This window comes from Coregonus clupeaformis, chromosome 33 (assembly GCF_020615455.1).
Source record: "Coregonus clupeaformis isolate EN_2021a chromosome 33, ASM2061545v1, whole genome shotgun sequence".
Classification (NCBI taxonomy): Eukaryota; Metazoa; Chordata; class Actinopteri; order Salmoniformes; family Salmonidae; genus Coregonus; species Coregonus clupeaformis.
Window position 1 is genome coordinate 6,057,012 of NC_059224.1, and position 15,490 is coordinate 6,072,501.

At 43.0% G+C, this 15,490-nt stretch overlaps 1 protein-coding gene across 1 annotated transcript in view; it reads left to right on the top strand.

The window, feature by feature from the left end:
* Positions 1–15,234, top strand: part of LOC121548563 (potassium channel subfamily K member 10) — a 29,945-nt gene extending 14,711 nt beyond the window's left edge. The window contains exons 3-7 of the mRNA XM_041860036.2: positions 3,817–3,934; positions 9,975–10,135; positions 11,104–11,296; positions 12,373–12,515; positions 12,872–15,234. Coding sequence (XP_041715970.1) covers positions 3,817–3,934; positions 9,975–10,135; positions 11,104–11,296; positions 12,373–12,515; positions 12,872–13,549 — 1,293 coding nt within the window. The 3' untranslated portion in view covers positions 13,550–15,234. The remainder of the gene's footprint in view (positions 1–3,816; positions 3,935–9,974; positions 10,136–11,103; positions 11,297–12,372; positions 12,516–12,871) is intronic.
* The last annotated feature ends 256 nt before the right edge of the window (positions 15,235–15,490 follow it).

Below are 15,490 nucleotides of genomic sequence, written 5' to 3' on the forward strand. Positions count from 1 at the left end.
GGCTCATGATAATGGCTGGAACGGAGCAAATGGAACGGCATCAAACATGGAAATCATGTGTTTGATGTATTTGATACCATTCCACCAATTCCGCTCCAGCCATTACCACAAGCCCGTCCTCCCCAATTAAGGTGCCACCAGCCTCCTGTGGTGTACATCCAGTATACAACTTGACCATAACCTTTATGGTATAATGTCATAAAAGACGCCATATTGACGTCATTGCAACCAGACTCCCTGTTGACTGTATTATAGCTCATTAACACATATCATATTCATTTGGGACCCAGATTTAATTTGGATACTTGAAAAATGAAACCTCAACTTTCTTATGTCCTTGGCTTCGCTGTTTAAGGTGAGAAAATTTGTTATTTTGATGACATTTGCCATCATAATAATGTGCAGATATACTGCTCAATATCAGGTAAAACATACATGTGGATATTCAGATCATACAGTATATCTAAGAATAACAAAGCTCCACAAGTCTTTGCGTATTGGTTGTATCACCCCACCGCTCTTCGTCTATACACACAGCATCGTAAACGCCCTCCTCCAATCCAACGTGAAAGGTGATGTCTCTGTGGCAGAGAAAAGGGCTAAGCAGTGCTGGGACGTTTGCCAGCCTGCCATGCTACCAGGCTGCTTCTCTAGTGTCTTAGCCCAGAGGTATAGCTTACAGGACAGGCAGGGGATGGCAGGTCCGGAAAGAGCAGGGTTTGAGCCAGACTACTGGGGGGAGATATATATCTCCTCAGTTCTCTGTGTCAGTTCTGTGGCAAAGACAGTGACAACCTCCTCCTGTGGAATCTCTACAGCACTTTTTCTGTCACTGTTTATGGGGGTAGGGAGTGACTTTGAGCTTCCATCCATTACAGAATGTAGTCCCCCTGTGCCAACTCATGTCTAGTACTTGTCTCTCGCTGGATTGCATAAGTGGATGGAAGCTCAGCAGGAAATGCAAACTTTCAAGTTTTAAAAGGGCTTCTAAAGTTAGTAATTTCCACTTTAAAATGTCACACTTTATTTGCCCTAACAAAAAATGTTTAAACCCCTACAATTTTTTTTACATTAATTATAATCCACATAGTAATTCACATTTCATGTTGCTGCAGGATTATATTCCTGTTGTAGCAAACTGGCTCAAATTAAGATCATACATCTTAATGAATAGGAAGTTACAGAAGCAATGCAGACCATGTGGTTGAACAGAGGCTATAGTAGGACCTCACAACCCACTCTGGCTTAACAATCTTATGAGTAAAACATGCCTAAAAGATTTATCAGGATCTTAATTCGACCAGTTTCTCACTGCAGGAAAATGATCCTGTTGTCACGACTCCCTCCGAAGCTGCCACCTCTCCTTGTTCGGGCAGGCTTCGGCGTTCGTCGTCACCGGCCTTCTATCCACTGACGCTCATCATTCCATTGGTTTTGTCTTGTTCATTACACACACTTGGTTCATATCCCCTCATCAGTACCTGTATAAGTGTTCCCTCTGCCCCCTTGTCTTTGTGTGTGATTGTTTATTGTGAGGATAGTGAAGCTCGGTGGAGCTCCTTATATTTTGTATCCCCGGGTTATTTTCCCAGTGTGCCTTGTTGGTTCCAGTGCGCCTGTTTTGACGCATTACTGCGTAACTCTGTTTTCCGGAATAAATCCTGTTATTCTGTGATTTACCCTCCTGCTCCTGACTCCTTCGACTCACCCATCACACCTGCAGCAACAGGAAATGTGAAGTATTGTGTGGATTACAATTAATGGACATTTTTGTAGGGGTTGATACATTTTTAGTTAGGGCAAATCAATTCTGACATTTTAAAGTGGAAATTACAAACTTTAGAAGCCTTTTCAAACCAAACGTTTGCATTTTCTGGTGGGCAGGATTAAGATCCTATACTGTATCTGTACTTCAGAGTGCAGATCCCTGATGGCGTTGGCTGCTTCTAAAGGAGATGACATTGATATTTTTGGGGGAACTCATTCAGGGTGTCCTGAAGCAAAACCCATTCATAGAAAGGCTGAATCACCTTTCATTATCCAGGAATGCTGCTGCTCTGCCCAGTGCCAACTCTTCACCAGTCCTCTGATACAGGCAGGGGTTTCATTTAGATCACGGCTGCTACCTTGCTTTCCAACCAAGGTGCATGAATTGAGGAGCAAACTGAAGTGAACAGGAAATTCAGCAACTCTTGGAGGACAGTAGAAGTTGATAAAAATGCTTATTTATTGTTAAAACCAACCCGAAAAGCATTGGCTTTAACAATAAAGAAGCATTTTTATCCTCCAAGACTTGCTGAATTTCCTCTTCACTTCAAATTGGATGGGGCTTTTTTGTATTCATTATTTTACCAGATAAGTTGACTGTTAACCCATTCTCATTTACAGCAACAACCCGTTACATTGGAGAGGAGAGGCATTGAATGAATAGTAGAGTCTTATCACAGGAAATTGGAAGGTATTTTGTGCTTCAAAGTTTAGCATGTCCAAAGATCTTAGTCAGAGTTGTTTTATTATATAATGATGGTTCAAACAAAGCCTGAGGCAGATAACTGCTCATCAAACATAAGCTATGATTAGACTGTCAGTTTGGAAAGAGGGGCTGATTGCATGTGTAACCAACCAGAGTTCAAACCTCAACCCCACTGTAGCTACAGTAACACAAGTATTCAGGTCTCAGGCAAGGTTAGTCATCACTCAAGCACGGTTTCAAAAACCACCTCCATTAACACAAGCAGCTATCAGCATGGTCAGTGATGATCAGATACAATCAGGTCCCTAAGAGGCTCTACCTCTGTCCCCTCTCTCTGTCCTCTACCTCTGTCCTCTCTCTTTGTCCTCTCTCTCTGTCCTCTACGTCTGTCCTGTCTCTCTGTCCTCTCTCTCTGTCCTCTACCTCTGTCCTCTCTCTCTGTCCTCTCTCTCTGTCCTCTACGTCTGTCCTGTCTCTCTGTCCTCTACCTCTGTCATCTCTCTTTGTCCTCTCTCTTTGTCCTCTCTCTCTGTCCTCAACCTCTTTCCTCTCTCTCTGTCCTCTCTCTCTGTCCTCTACCCCTGTCCTCTCTCTCTCTGTGTCCTCTACCTCTGTCCTCTCTCTCTCTGTCCTCTACTTCTGTCCTCTGCCTCTGTCCTCTCTCTCTGTCCTCTCTCTCTCTGTCCTCTCTCTCTCTGTCCTCTACTTCTGTCCTCTGCCTCTGTCCTCTACCTCTGTCCTCTCTCTCTCTGTCCTTTACCTCTGTCCTCAAGACTGTCATGGCGTCTCCTGCTCTGCTCTTGTTTACTTGGCCTTCAACCATTTCCACACACCTATCCCACCATCACTCACACCCTGAGCTACTTCCTGTTGTGCGACACGCTGAAGCTCCATCTGGCATGCCGGCTTCCTGCCGGGTAGACTGGAAGACTGGCTCAGAGTGTGAGGGCTGCTCAAGACATCGTGGGCATCATGTGCCCCGCCCACCCTACGGTGCCCTCTCTCTCAGTGTGGCACTGTCCTGATGATTCACAGTGCAGAGGCGTCGCCAGCGCTAAGCTACACAGCAGTCATATGTTACGCAACTGGCTCCTTTAGCAAATCACATGGGAAGGTTTGACGGATCCTTATGCGGAAGCCCCCCTGAGAATTCAGCTATTCAACATGCAAATAATGTTATGTTATAGCAATCAACATATACTAAACAACTGTAGGATAACTAAAAGAGAGAAACTCTCAAGAGACTAAACAATGCAATTCTGAACGTAACGCCATCATCTTTATCTATATGATGTCGTCTATTCCTTTTGATCTGATGAATGTCTTTGCGTTTGTGTGTCCAGCACTCAGTAGATGCTGTGAATGCTGGGGTCAGCCCGATAGGAGACACATCCTATAACTCCAGTCACTGGGACCTGGGCAGTGCCTTCTTCTTCGCTGGAACGGTCATCACAACCATAGGTAATAGTATCAAATCAAATCAAATGTTATTGGTCTCATACACATGTTATTGGTCACCGCTATCTATTTATTTCCATTGAGGCCTATGTGATCTATCACATCTGTAGTTGCATTACCTGTTATTCTTGACCATTCAACCAGTTTAATAATGGCCCTCTCAGGAAAAGGCAATAGATTGTTCTGATCATACGGTGGTTATAGTGGTGGCCAATAGTATCACCTTATTCACAGCCATTATTCATTGACTAACGTTGGTCTTTTAACGTTCAAGTTTTCTTACGGTGTAGGAAGTGAAGTGCTCTGTTGAAAACAATGCAGAAACTTCCTAAATTATCATCTGTTGATTAAAACCTTGGTAACACTTTATTTGCATTGTCCATCTGTAGAGTAAAACCTTGGTAACACTTTATTTGGATAGTCCATCTGTAGATTAAAAGCTTGGTAACACTTTATTTGGATAGTCCATCTGTAGATGAAAACCTTGGTAACACTTTATTTGGATATTCCATCTGTAGATGCTCTACAGACTATCTACAGACTATCAGTAACATTTCAACTAACTATCTACTAACCCTAACCGTAGCTCTAACCATAACCTTAACCCTTACCTTAACCCTTATTCTAACCCTAACCGTAATCTTAGCAAGCAGTTTCTTATCAACAGATAGTTTGTTGATAGTATGACCATCTGTAGAGCATCTACAGATACAAATTCCGGACTATCCAAATAAAGTGTGACTAAAACCTCTGCACACCTAAAACAATTGTATTACATTTGGGATACTCACAAGAATGATTGCTAGCGCATTGTCATTGTCATCGTCCCTGATTTGAAAAGACAGGATTGTTTATTAGCTTCCCGCGTAGCTGGTAGAACGTTCAGCTGTGAATCAGGTCAATACTAGCAAACTACCTCTCAGGGGTTTTGATATGAGATAAATCTGGGATTGGTGTGTGAGTATGAGCCTTCTGTCAGATGAAATAAAGTGAGCTGATCCACTCCTGGGAGGAATGCTACTGTCAGAATGAGGAATGGTCTCCATTAACTCCATGACGACGGTGGATAGTTGATGCAGCTAAACCAATGTTTCATTTTCATGTCTCACTACCACTTTGTTTGCGTTTGTTATCTTTTTCAAGAGGATTAGGAATGATTTTGAGGACGTTTAGAGTAGTTACCAGGCAGAGTTGGTGTAGTTCAAGTCAAGTGCAGGGGCTGGTGAAACATTCTGAGATTTTACCTGAGGTAGTGCCATTTACATCAGACACTATGGGCCAGTTTCCCAGAACCAGATTGAGTCTACTCCTGTAATAAAAAACTATGCTCAATGGAGAATATGCATTGAAAGTGAATTTCTGTCCAGGAAATGGAATAAGCGTAATTAGGGTCTCTGTGTTGCTCTGCCGCTGTGTTATTTGTGTGGAATCAGATCATCAATCATAGCATTGTCTTCAACAGAACCTTCCAGACCATTAGTACTGTTGACTATTGAAGGTCTTTAGTTTGATGGAGGAAGGAAGGTCTTTGGTTTGATGGAAGAAGGAAGGTATTTGGTTTGATGGAGGGCAGAAGGTCTTTAGTTTGATGGAAGAAGGAAGGTATTTAGTTTGATGGAGGAAGGAAGGTATTTAGTTTGATGGAGGGCGGAAGGTCTTTAGTTTGATGGAGGAAGGAAGGTCTTTAGTTTGATGGAGGAAGGAAGGTCTTTAGTTTGATGAAGGAAGGAAGGTATTTCGTTTGATGGAGGGCGGAAGGTCTTTAGTTTGATGGAGGAAGGAAGGTATTTAGTTTGATGGAGGAAGGAAGGTCTTTAGTTTGATGGAGGAAGGAAAGTCTTTAGTTTGATGAAGGAAGGAAGGTATTTCGTTTGATGGAGGGCGGAAGGTCTTTAGTTTGATGGAGGAAGGAAGGTATTTAGTTTGATGGAGGAAGGAAGGTCTTTAGTTTGATGGAGGAAGGAAAGTCTTTAGTTTGGAGGGCGGAAGGTCTTCAGTTTGATGGAGGAAGGAAGGTATTTCGTTTGATAGAGGAAGGAAGGTCTTTAGTTTGATGGAGGAAGGAAGATCCTTAGTTTGATGGAGGGTGGAAGGTATTTCGTTTGGAGGGAGGAAGGTCTTTAGTTTGATGGTTGAAGGAAGGTCTTCAGTTTGATGGAGGGTGGAAGGTATTTAGTTTGATGGAGGAAGGAAGGTATTTGGTTTGATGGAGGGTGGAAGGTCTTTAGTTTGATGGAGGAAGGAAGGTATTTAGTTTAATTGAGGGCGGAAGGGTCTTTAGTTTGATGGAGGAAGGAAGGTCTTTAGTTTGATGGAGGGTGGAAGGTATTTAGTTTGATGGAGGAAGGAACGTCTTTAGTTTGATGGAGGGCGGAAGGTCTTCAGTTTGATGGAGGAAGGAAGGTATTTAGTTTGGAGAGGGGAAGGTCTTTAGTTTAATGGAGGAAGGAAAATATTTAGTTTGATGGAGGGCGGAAGGTCTTTAGTTTGATGGAGGGAGGAAGGTCTTTAGTTTGATGGAGGGCGGAAGGTCTTCAGTTTGATGGAGGGCGGAAGGTCTTTAGTTTGATGGAGGAAGGAAGGTATTTAGTTTGATGGAGGAAGGAAGGTCTTTAGTTTGATGAAGGAATGAAGGTATTTAGTTTGATGGAGGGCGGAAGGTCTTTAGTTTGATGGAGGAAGGAAGATATTTAGTTTGATGGAGGAAGGAAGGTCTTTAGTTTGATGAAGGAAGGAAGGTATTTAGTTTGATGGAGGGCGGAAGGTCTGTAGTTTGATGGAGGAAGGAAGGTATTTAGTTTGATGGAGGAAGGAACATCTTTAGTTTGATGGAGGAAGGAAGGTCTTTAGTTTGATGGATGGTGGAAGGTCTTTAGTTTGGAGGGAGGAAGATCTTTAGTTTGATGGAAGGCAGAAGGTATTTAGTTTGGAGGGAGGAAGGTCTTTAGTTTGATGGAGGAAGGAAGGTATTTAGTTTGATGGAGGGTGGAAGGTATTTAGTTTGATGGAGGAAGGACGGTATTTTGTTTGATGGAGGGAGGAAGGTCTTTAGTTTGATGGAGGGCCGAAGGTCTTTAGTTTGATGGAGGAAGGAAGGTCTTTAGTTTGGAGGGCGGAAGGTCTTCAGTTTGATGGAGGAAGGAAGGTATTTAGTTTGATAGAGGAAGGAAGGTCTTTAGTTTGATGGAGGAAGGAAGGTCTTTAGTTTGATGGAGGGCCGAAGGTCTTTAGTTTGATGGAGGAAGGAAGGTCTTTAGTTTGGAGGGCGGAAGGTCTTCAGTTTGATGGAGGAAGGAAGGTATTTAGTTTGATAGAGGAAGGAAGGTATTTAGTTTGATGGAGGAAGGAAGGTCTTTAGTTTGATGGAGGGTGGAAGGTATTTCGTTTGGAGGGAGGAAGGTATTTAGTTTGATGGAGGAAGGAAGGTCTTTAGTTTGATGGAGGAAGGAAGGTATTTGGTTTGATGGAGGTTAGAAGGTCTTTAGTTTGATGGAAGAAGGAAGGTATTTAGTTTGATGGAGGAAGGAAGGTATTTAGTTTGATGGAGGGCGGAAGGTCTTTAGTTTGATGGAGGAAGGAAGGTATTTAGTTTGATGAGAGTGGAAGGTCTTTAGTTTGATGGAGGAAGGAAGGTATTTAGTTTGATGGAGGGCGGAAGGTCTTTAGTTTGATGGAGGAAGGAAGGTCTTTAGTTTGATGGAGGGCAGAATGTATTTAGTTTGATGGAGGGCGGAAGGTCTTCAGTTTGATGGAGGAAGGAAGGTCTTTAGTTTGACGGAGGGTGGAAGGTCTTTAGTTTGATGGAGGAAGGAACATCTTTAGTTTGATGGAGGGCGGAAGATCCTTAGTTTGATGGAGGAAGGAAGGTATTTAGTTTGATGGAGGAAGGAAGGTATTTAGTTTGATGGAGGAAGGAACATCTTTAGTTTGATGGAGGAAGGAAGGTCTTTAGTTTGATGGATGGTGGAAGGTCTTTAGTTTGGAGGGAGGAAGATCTTTAGTTTGATGGAAGGCAGAAGGTATTTAGTTTGGAGGGAGGAAGGTCTTTAGTTTGATGGAGGAAGGAAGGTATTTAGTTTGATGGAGGGTGGAAGGTATTTAGTTTGATGGAGGAAGGACGGTATTTTGTTTGATGGAGGGAGGAAGGTCTTTAGTTTGATGGAGGGTCAAGGTCTTTAGTTTGATGGAGGAAGGAAGGTCTTTAGTTTGGAGGGCGGAAGGTCTTCAGTTTGATGGAGGAAGGAAGGTATTTAGTTTGATGGAGGAAGGAACATCTTTAGTTTGATGGAGGAAGGAAGGTCTTTAGTTTGATGGATGGTGGAAGGTCTTTAGTTTGGAGGGAGGAAGATCTTTAGTTTGATGGAAGGCAGAAGGTATTTAGTTTGGAGGGAGGAAGGTCTTTAGTTTGATGGAGGAAGGAAGGTATTTAGTTTGATGGAGGGTGGAAGGTATTTAGTTTGATGGAGGAAGGACGGTATTTTGTTTGATGGAGGGAGGAAGGTCTTTAGTTTGATGGAGGGCCGAAGGTCTTTAGTTTGATGGAGGAAGGAAGGTCTTTAGTTTGGAGGGCGGAAGGTCTTCAGTTTGATGGAGGAAGGAAGGTATTTAGTTTGATGGAGGAAGGAACATCTTTAGTTTGATGGAGGAAGGAAGGTCTTTAGTTTGATGGATGGTGGAAGGTCTTTAGTTTGGAGGGAGGAAGATCTTTAGTTTGATGGAAGGCAGAAGGTATTTAGTTTGGAGGGAGGAAGGTCTTTAGTTTGATGGAGGAAGGAAGGTATTTAGTTTGATGGAGGGTGGAAGGTATTTAGTTTGATGGAGGAAGGACGGTATTTTGTTTGATGGAGGGAGGAAGGTCTTTAGTTTGATGGAGGGCCGAAGGTCTTTAGTTTGATGGAGGAAGGAAGGTCTTTAGTTTGGAGGGCGGAAGGTCTTCAGTTTGATGGAGGAAGGAAGGTATTTAGTTTGATAGAAGAAGGAAGGTCTTTAGTTTGATGGAGGAAGGAAGGTCTTTAGTTTGATGGAGGGCCGAAGGTCTTTAGTTTGATGGAGGAAGGAAGGTCTTTAGTTTGGAGGGCGGAAGGTCTTCAGTTTGATGGAGGAAGGAAGGTATTTAGTTTGATAGAGGAAGGAAGGTCTTTAGTTTGATGGAGGAAGGAAGGTCTTTAGTTTGATGGAGGGTGGAAGGTATTTCGTTTGGAGGGAGGAAGGTATTTAGTTTGATGGAGGAAGGAAGGTCTTTAGTTTGATGGAGGAAGGAAGGTATTTGGTTTGATGGAGGTTAGAAGGTCTTTAGTTTGATGGAAGAAGGAAGGTATTTAGTTTGATGGAGGAAGGAAGGTATTTAGTTTGATGAGAGTGGAAGGTCTTTAGTTTGATGGAGGAAGGAAGGTATTTAGTTTGATGGAGGGCGGAAGGTCTTTAGTTTGATGGAGGAAGGAAGGTCTTTAGTTTGATGGAGGGCAGAATGTATTTAGTTTGATGGAGGGCGGAAGGTCTTCAGTTTGATGGAGGAAGGAAGGTCTTTAGTTTGACGGAGGGTGGAAGGTCTTTAGTTTGATGGAGGAAGGAACATCTTTAGTTTGATGGAGGGCGGAAGATCCTTAGTTTGATGGAGGAAGGAAGGTATTTAGTTTGATGGAGGGCAGAATGTATTTAGTTTGATGGAGGGCGGAAGGTCTTCAGTTTGATTGAGGGTGGAAGGTCTTTAGTTTGATGGAGGAAGGAAGGAGGCCTTTCACTTTCAATTCAGTGGCATGTCTCTGATTAAACCAGAAGAGTTGGACTGGCCTATACTCCGTTCTGTGATTCCAAATGGAAACTGACACTGTGCAAGCAGTGGACAAAGGGACAGAAGCTTAGCTAGCAGACAGCCCATGTTAACCATTTGTAGCGAGCAGTGTGTGTATAAAGTCTACTGGGAAGAGGAGATGGATTTGGTATTGCACAAACCCACTGTGGTTGTCTGCCATTGATAGGATAGAGGTTTAAGCCTTTTCACATCCAAAAAATATCCTCTTCTCCTTCTCTACTCCTTCCACAGGGTACGGTAACATTGCCCCCAGCACAGAGGGTGGGAAGATTTTCTGTATCCTGTATGCAATATTTGGCATCCCTTTGTTTGGGTTCCTGCTAGCCGGTGTGGGGGACCAGCTAGGGACCATATTCGTGAAAAGCATCGCCAAGGTGGAGAAAATGTTCAGAGTAAGTTCACATCATACAGTAATCCACAACAATATGAAAAATATGAACAATAATGATGCTATTTTGATGTACTATAATAATAATGATTGATTATCATCAAAATAACTTTTAAATGTGAGGTAGTGATAGGCTAGAGCCCTCAAACTCAACTCTGGACCTCAAAGCCACTTCCACTGCATGTTTTAATTGTTCCCCTGTAATCAGCGACTGATTTAGACCTGGGACACCAGGCGGGTGCAATTAATGATCAGGTAGAACAGAACCAGCAGGCTCCGGACCTCGTAGGGTAAGAGTTGAATACCCCTGATCTAGAGAGTAGAGAGATCTGGGGGTTTTCCCAGTTGTAATGGAAAGTTTTCACATACTGAGTGAGGTATGATCCTCTGCTAATGATGTGTGGGGTCTACATTATGGGTTGTTAATGAGCAGGGGGTGATGGCTGTCCTGCTTTACTCTGATTGGCCCAACAGCTCCAATCTGCCCTGTGGGGTTTTATAGTTTAGCAGTCAAACAGGAATACCTGGGGGGTAATTCATTATGTCTTGCAACGGGAACCATTTACCATTTAAGAACCAAACAGCAGAAAACAGAACGAAACGGGGAGGGAACTACATGAATTTGTCCAATAGAAACTCTTGTTTTCATTGCAAAATATTTTCCATTTGGAGTAAACGGTTTAAACGTTTTGCAACATAATCTGCATAATGAACACACCCCTGGGGTGAGAGCTGTACTGAGTGAGCTGTGCCTCTGTGAGAGCCAACAGACACAACCACCAATCAGGCATCTTTAGCTCATCACTAGGCAGTGTCAGAGTGGATAAATAGATGCCACCTTGTCAGAGTCACGAATGTCATCACTCGAACTCAGTAGGGACGCCACCACAGAACAACAACACACTGTGTGCCCTCTGTTAAAATGGCCTCCATCGTGCCTGTTTGTGTGTGTGTCCTCTTCTCCTCCCCCAGCGCAAACACAATCAGATCAGCCAGACAAAGATCCGAGTGGCCTCCACGTTACTCTTCATCCTGGCGGGCTGCATCCTCTTCGTCAGCATTCCTGCGGTCATCTTCAAACACATAGAAGGCTGGACGGGACTGGAGGCCATCTACTTTGTAGTCATCACTCTGACAACTATTGGAATAGGAGACTATGTGGCAGGTGAGAACTAGCATGTTTCTGTACTGAATGTTTCTGTACTGAATGTTTCTGCAGTGAAACACACTGCTCTTGCTCTGACGAAGGTCTTGACGCCGATACATAAAGCTTAATAAAGAGCAGATACTAGCAAGAGCAGTGATACTAGCAAGAGCAGTGATACTAGCAAGAGCAGTGATACTAGGAAGAGCAGTGATACTATGAAGAGCAGTGATACTAGCAAGAGCAGTGATACTAGCAAGAGCAGTGATACTAGCAAGAGCAGTGATACTAGCAAGAGCAGTGATACTAGGAAGAGCAGTGATACTATGAAGAGCAGTGATACTAGCAAGAGCAGTGATACTAGCAAGAGCAGTGATACTAGCAAGAGCAGTGATACTATGAAGAGCAGTGATACTAGCAAGAGCAGTGATACTAGCAAGAGCAGTGATACTAGCAAGAGCAGTGATACTAGCAAGAGCAGTGATACTAGGAAGAGCAGTGATACTATCAAGAGCAGTGATACTATCAAGAGCAGTGATACTATCAAGAGCAGTGATACTAGGAAGAGCAGTGATACTATCAAGAGCAGTGATACTATCAAGAGCAGTGATACTAGGAAGAGCAGTGATACTATGAAGAGCAGTGATACTAGCAAGAGCAGTGATACTAGCAAGAGCAGTGATACTATCAAGAGCAGTGATACTAGCAAGAGCAGTGATACTAGCAAGAGCAGTGATACTAGCAAGAGCAGTGATACTATCAAGAGCAGTGATACTATCAAGAGCAGTGATTTCCCAATCGCTGTTTGACACACAAACACTTGTCTTCAGAAAATTAACTTTGCTCATTTCTAGCCAATCAGCTTAAGATATTTAGGTAGAAAATGTGCCAATAGAATCATTGAATATCAGGGTAGTGTTCATTAGGCACCAAACGGAAGAAAATGAACTGAAACAGGGATGGATCACATGCACTTATCCAATAAGAAACACACATTTGTTTTCAGTTTAAAAATATTTTGCTATGGTTAGCCCTCCTGAACATGACCCAGGTCTATCATCATGCAGAATGTTTCATTGTGTGTTTACATCCTACAGGAGGGGACCGGAGGGTGGAGTATCGTAATTGGTATAGACCACTGGTGTGGTTCTGGATCCTGGTGGGTTTGGCCTATTTCGCCGCTGTACTGAGTATGATCGGTGACTGGCTGAGGGTTCTGTCCAAGAAGACAAAAGAGGAGGTAAGATGATTTACTTCTGGGTGGTATTATATGACTACGCTATACTACTATGGTATAGAACTGGAATGGTGTAGTTGAATACTACATTGGCTTAAGTATTTGTTTTTTTTACCCAACTTTTAACCTAAATCCAATGACATGGTGAAATGTTTTGTTGATTTCACGTTGAATTCACGTTAGTTAACAACTCAACCAAATGTTGAGACGTTGAACTGACATATATGCCCAAGTGGGTAGTTACTTCCACCAATTCTGTAAACTATTCCTTTAAGGTAAAAGTCAGTTCATTTGGATTGTCATGCGTTATAGTATTTTATGGTGTGAAATTACCTTGGTTTTATCTTCCCGCGCACAAGGTTGGAGAGATCAAGGCCCACGCAGCTGAGTGGAAGGCCAACGTACGCGCCGAGTTCCGGGAGACGCGGCGGCGCCTGAGCGTGGAGGTCAGCGACAAGCTCCAGCGGGCCGCCACCATCCGTAGCATGGAGCGCCGTCAGCTGGGCCTGGACCAGCGGGCCGTCTCCATGGACATGCTCTCCCCGGAACGCCGTGCCGCCTTCAACAGCCTGGACACCAACCCCTACAAGACCTCGTCGCAGGAGAGCATCGATACCAAGCTCAACAACCTGCGTCTGAGAGGGGCCGAGTGTGATCCGCACCGGTCCAACAACGTGGCCTCCTCGGAGGACAACATCTTTAATCGCCTGGGCTCCATCACCAAGATGGCCAAGAGGAACAAGAACCGCGAGCTGAAGAAGAATATCCCAGATGAGCTACGATGCAGGCCCTATAGTACTCCGCCCATGGAAATGGGGGAGAGGAAGGAGGAAGAGGAAGAGGAAGAGGAGGAAAATGAGGGGTTAGACAAAGAGTTCAACACCAGCCTGTCCGATCTGCCGCTGTTCGTCGAAGTGTGCAAGCCCCAGAATGGTTTCACAGTACCGTTCATACCACTACAGACCAAAGAAAAAGAAACTGAGGAGGAGACACTTGACCTTGAAGAAAAAGAGCTGCATATCCAGATGGATCCTTAAGACTGTTGGCTGTTCCTCCTGAGAAAAATAGGTTTTAAACCTCACCACCGTATGTGCCTTACATCTCTCTCACTCCTTTGTGTGCTTGATATTGGGGGAACAGTTGTATCCCTGTGTGCTATGTAATGTTATTCAATATTCACTGTGCCATAATAACCTGAAGTAAAGACATGGCCATCATCAGTTTCTACAATCACGTGGTAAAATATTGAGATTCGGGGTTCTTGTGGTACAGAACAACAAAAATGATGGTCATGTTTATTTTGAGGGAAGAGAAGATGGCTGCTAATCAGAAGAGTCAATGATAAAGCAAATAAGATACAGTAGCAGACTGCTATGACGTCTCTTTGGGGGGTCTGTGACCTTTATGCACATAGTGGACTTTGATAGTCCTAAATACTAAATACTATCTGAGGTCATTTTAGGACCAGAGAACTAAGCTGCTGAGAGAAGAACATTCGGTCATTGTGAAATGTACGAATCACAATATTTTTCCGCAATCCATCACAACACATAAACTCTTTGAAAAATTGATAAAAAAAAGGAATAAACAGCCACATTGTGGTGTGTGCATGTTACTTGAGCTAAGCTGTTTAATGTCTAAGTGTATGACTACGCTATCAACTTCATGAACTTTCTTTAAAACTTGAATCTCAGGGCTTGTGGTCCTAATGTTGTCGTTGAAATGTGTCTAAAGGATGCTGCATTCACACTTTGTAAGAGAGGAGCTTTGGCTGCACTTAGAATGGCTTTCTGAAGATGACAGTTTTGACAATGGAACGGAAGATAAGCCATAACGCAAGGAAGGGGAAAATGTCCCCACATGCTTAGACAGGATTCTGTCAAATTTGAGAATTTGGGACACAGAAGTTTTTTGGCGGTAACTTGTATGATACAAAAATACAATGACTTAAGTGTACCATGTAACGTATGTGAAGAACATTTCTCTGTTCTATAAAGAACATTTCTGTGTTCTATAAAGAACATTTATGTGTTCTATAAAGAACATTTATGTGTTCTATAAAGAACATTTATGTGTTCTATAAAGAACATTTTTGTGTTCTATGACAGAGGGATAAGGACACTGAAAACATGCACGAATCCAACGTGCATTTCAATTGTGGTTTACTAATAGTATTATAATGATGTCATTACAAACCCTTTAAGACGCATGGGTTAAATAGCATTACCTCTCTATTTATATCTCCCTCAATTTCTCACCCACACACGGACACACACGAACGAACACACACAGACACACCCGCAGGCACACACACACTTCACACACGCATGTACACACCGAAAATTGTACGTATGTACACAGTTTTTTCATTCCTTGTGTTTGCATTGATATGGGTGCAGAATTAGCATGGTGTGAATGCAGCAAAGGAATCTCAATGTTTGTTATAAAAAAGCTACAAAGAAATACAATATGCATTAAAAAAGACATGGAACTCAAAAGCATGCTATTTTGCAAATATATTAACGCTATATGGTATTGATTGTATACCACCACTTGCTTCAGAAGATGATGCTTAGCATAGCGTTTTTTAACTGCCCATGTTGAGCTAGCATGGGCAACACCTGCTCAGTATTTGACCGTTGTTCACAGTATTACTTGTGCCACCATTACATTAAATGTAGTGAGTGCCTTTTGGAAATAAATATCACAGAATGAAATGCGATTGGGAGTTGCTTGTTTTTCCTCCGAGTGTAGAGTTATTGTGTTGCCAACATCAATATTTCTCAGTCTCTACCTTTATAGATGTTTTCAACAAGCCGGAAAAAGGAAGCCTCCAGCCGTGTATCACTTTCGCTCTCATTGGCAATGACCTTGATGGAACACAAACAAACAATCCCCACTTGAAGCCATCTGTGTCTGCCCCTCAAAAACCCTCTGTTTCATCTTCATGGCTGTTTCCTGCTGTGAAACCATGTACA